Source organism: Mastomys coucha, unplaced genomic scaffold (genome assembly GCF_008632895.1).
Source record: "Mastomys coucha isolate ucsf_1 unplaced genomic scaffold, UCSF_Mcou_1 pScaffold13, whole genome shotgun sequence".
Lineage (NCBI taxonomy): Eukaryota > Metazoa > Chordata > Mammalia > Rodentia > Muridae > Mastomys > Mastomys coucha.
In genome coordinates, this window is record NW_022196895.1 from 58,921,722 (window position 1) to 58,924,410 (window position 2,689).

At 41.1% G+C, this 2,689-nt stretch overlaps 1 protein-coding gene across 9 annotated transcripts in view; it reads right to left on the minus strand.

Annotated features, from left to right (window-relative positions):
• Piezo2 (piezo type mechanosensitive ion channel component 2) overlaps window positions 1-2,689 on the minus strand; it is a 388,432-nt gene that overhangs the window by 89,388 nt on the left and 296,355 nt on the right. For all 9 annotated transcript variants that reach the window (XM_031365853.1, XM_031365850.1, XM_031365855.1 and 6 more), the window contains one exon: window positions 1,340-1,488. In XM_031365853.1, coding sequence (XP_031221713.1) covers window positions 1,340-1,488 — 149 coding nt within the window. The remainder of the gene's footprint in view (window positions 1-1,339; window positions 1,489-2,689) is intronic.

A 2,689-nucleotide genomic window follows, 5' to 3' on the forward strand; every position in this document is an offset into this window, starting at 1 on the left:
TGTGTGTGTGTGAGGTGTGGGTGGGTTGGTGTGTGTGTGTGTGTGTGTGTGTGTGTGTATGTGAGGTGTGTGTATGATTCTATCTTCCCTTTTCTCTTTTCCTTCTCACTGGCCACCAAAGAATTTAAAGGGTTCAGAGAGTTTCTCACTGGTCACAGGGAGTACCAGCCCCAATGAAAATCACCAACTCCACACTTCGCCTTCCTCAGTTTACCCTGTGGTGTCAAAGTTGGCCTTCGACATTCCAATGAGAATAAAATACAAACTTCTTGTTGAGCTGTGTCCTGGGTACTTGTAATACCTCCCCGCCCAGTCCCCCTCAACCTCTCTTGCTGTCTCTGCCCATGCTCTCAGCAGGTGAGCTTCCTTGCATTCCCCTGTGCCCAGGGCTACCTCTATCTCTCCTTAGGGCCTTTGTGTTTGCAGTTCTTCCTGGCTAGGATGCTCTCCCACATCCCAGACTCAAAATCCCATATTTTTCTAAGAAAAGTTTAGTTTCTGCTCATCAGGTCAAGTGTAAATGGCACCTGTACAAAGACTCCTGAGGGGACCACTCCATTTATTGCTTCCTTCATAGAGCGTTTTAATGAGCTTATATGAATCAAGGTAAGTTTTGTTCCTATTTTTCTCCCCCCTCCCCTTTTTTTCTCTTCAGCTCTCTTGTTTCCTGCTGTAATCCTAGCTCAAGACAAGAATTCAACAAACATTTCTAATGAATCCCAGTGTGTGTATCCATCTAACCACACACAAACCTTTTCTTTTACTCTTTCTCCTTGACACTTCAGCATTTTTGAATCAAGACCGATATCGATCTGGACTTCTCAACTCACTAGAGAGATTTATAGGAGAAAAATCAGAGAAAGAGAGCACTCTGGAGCATGCCAGATGTGTGTAATCAAGTCAGTCCAGGACAGCATCCCAGCACAAACTGTGCCACCAACTACTCCCTAGAGTGTAAGCCTAGACACAGGGAAGGGGATAGTGAATCCATGAGCCTCCCACCGACTGGAAAACTGTGCCAAGCTGGAAAGCAGAAGGCACAGCATTATGCGAGGCAGCTGTGTTTCACACGGGACAGACACCATTCGTCATCTTTCATTAAAATAGGGCCAGTCAACCTTCATGGAGTCTCTGCTACACGGCACGACAAGGACAGAACTTGACAGAAGGGACAGAGAGAGAAGAACGGGGTTCTCTAACTTGCCTTTGAGGACCTCAAAGACCCTCATAGCATCACATTTTACTAAAATTGTCCACAGAGGTTTTGGGGACAATGTGCATCGAGGCTTTGTAATGTGTTTGTCTCCTTCCGGTCCCATCCCAGGCACGCATCGCTTACTTTTCTTTCTTTAACCCGGTCATGTTTTGCCACAGGCCTGGGAAGTTCTCGAACTGGTAAGTGTATATAAAGATGAGCACCAGCATGGTGTAGATGACCACCGACATCCAGAAGTACTTCAGGATCTTCCTCCACCACTCGTAGTGCACCTGGGAGCCAGGCATTGAAGAAAACAGGAAACAGAAATTGGAAAAATGGTTGCAAAAAGAAAAAAAAATGGCTTGCACAGATACCTGGCTTAATTGAGCAAGGTGCTGAATACACACACACACACACACACACACACACACACACACACACACACACCTTTGAAGCAAAGCCTATTTTAGTTTTAGGCTTCTAAGGTTCTTTGTGCAATTTAGTTGTGACAATGTGCCATCATGTTTTTTTTTTTTTTTTTTTTTTTTTTTTTTTTTTGTCCTGCTTAAAGAAAGCTGAAATTTTCAATTTTGAAAACTGTAAAATTCAATATTGTATCCAATGAACAAAACTGTAAAATGTTTATTAGAGGACATCTCTCATATCTTAGAGATATTTGAGACTTCATCAATTTCCACGGAGAGAACATTTTCAAACTTTCATTTTTATGAACAATGGGCTCTTACTGTTGTCATTGCTTTAGGCATTCTATTGGGTGCTCAGAAGAACATCCTGCTGTTGCTCTAGTCTGTATTGTTGGAAGGCCTTCTAACATCAGTTCAAACTGAGTTTGTGGAGAGCTTAACGTATTTTAATATGATTAGCTTATGGTACCAAAAGCCCTTGCTGTATTACACACACACACACACACACACACACACACACACACACACACACACTTACACTCACAAATGGACAGCTATTTGATCCCAAAGCCCACAATATGATCAAACTGGAGATTCCTCAAGTACTTAAGATTATCCACACATTTGCTCTTAAATTGTTAAGTGTTAAAAAAATATGATCTAATGTCAAAGATTATTTTTTTAAACCAAGACATTTTGGAAAGCTTATGAAGTGTGTAAGGTATACTTGAGAGTTAATGAGTAACATCTGATGTGAAACTCTATAGCCTCAAAGGCCATTTTAACTGAAGAGGAGTTTGTTGAGATGTACAGGCTTTGGGTCTTTTTAGTATTGGTGTGTGATTTTTTTTCTACTAGCTCTTTACAAATAGGTTTATTAATATTATTCAAGGCTTTTAACTAACAGATATAAAATAAAAGATTGATATATTTAGTTACCTAAATATAAAGGCTATGAAAATTGACCAAATGGAAATTTTTAAAATGCGTGTGTGAGTGTATATGTATAAGAGAGAGAGAGAGAGGGAGAGAGAGGGAGAGAGAAGGGGAGAGAGGGAGAGAGAGG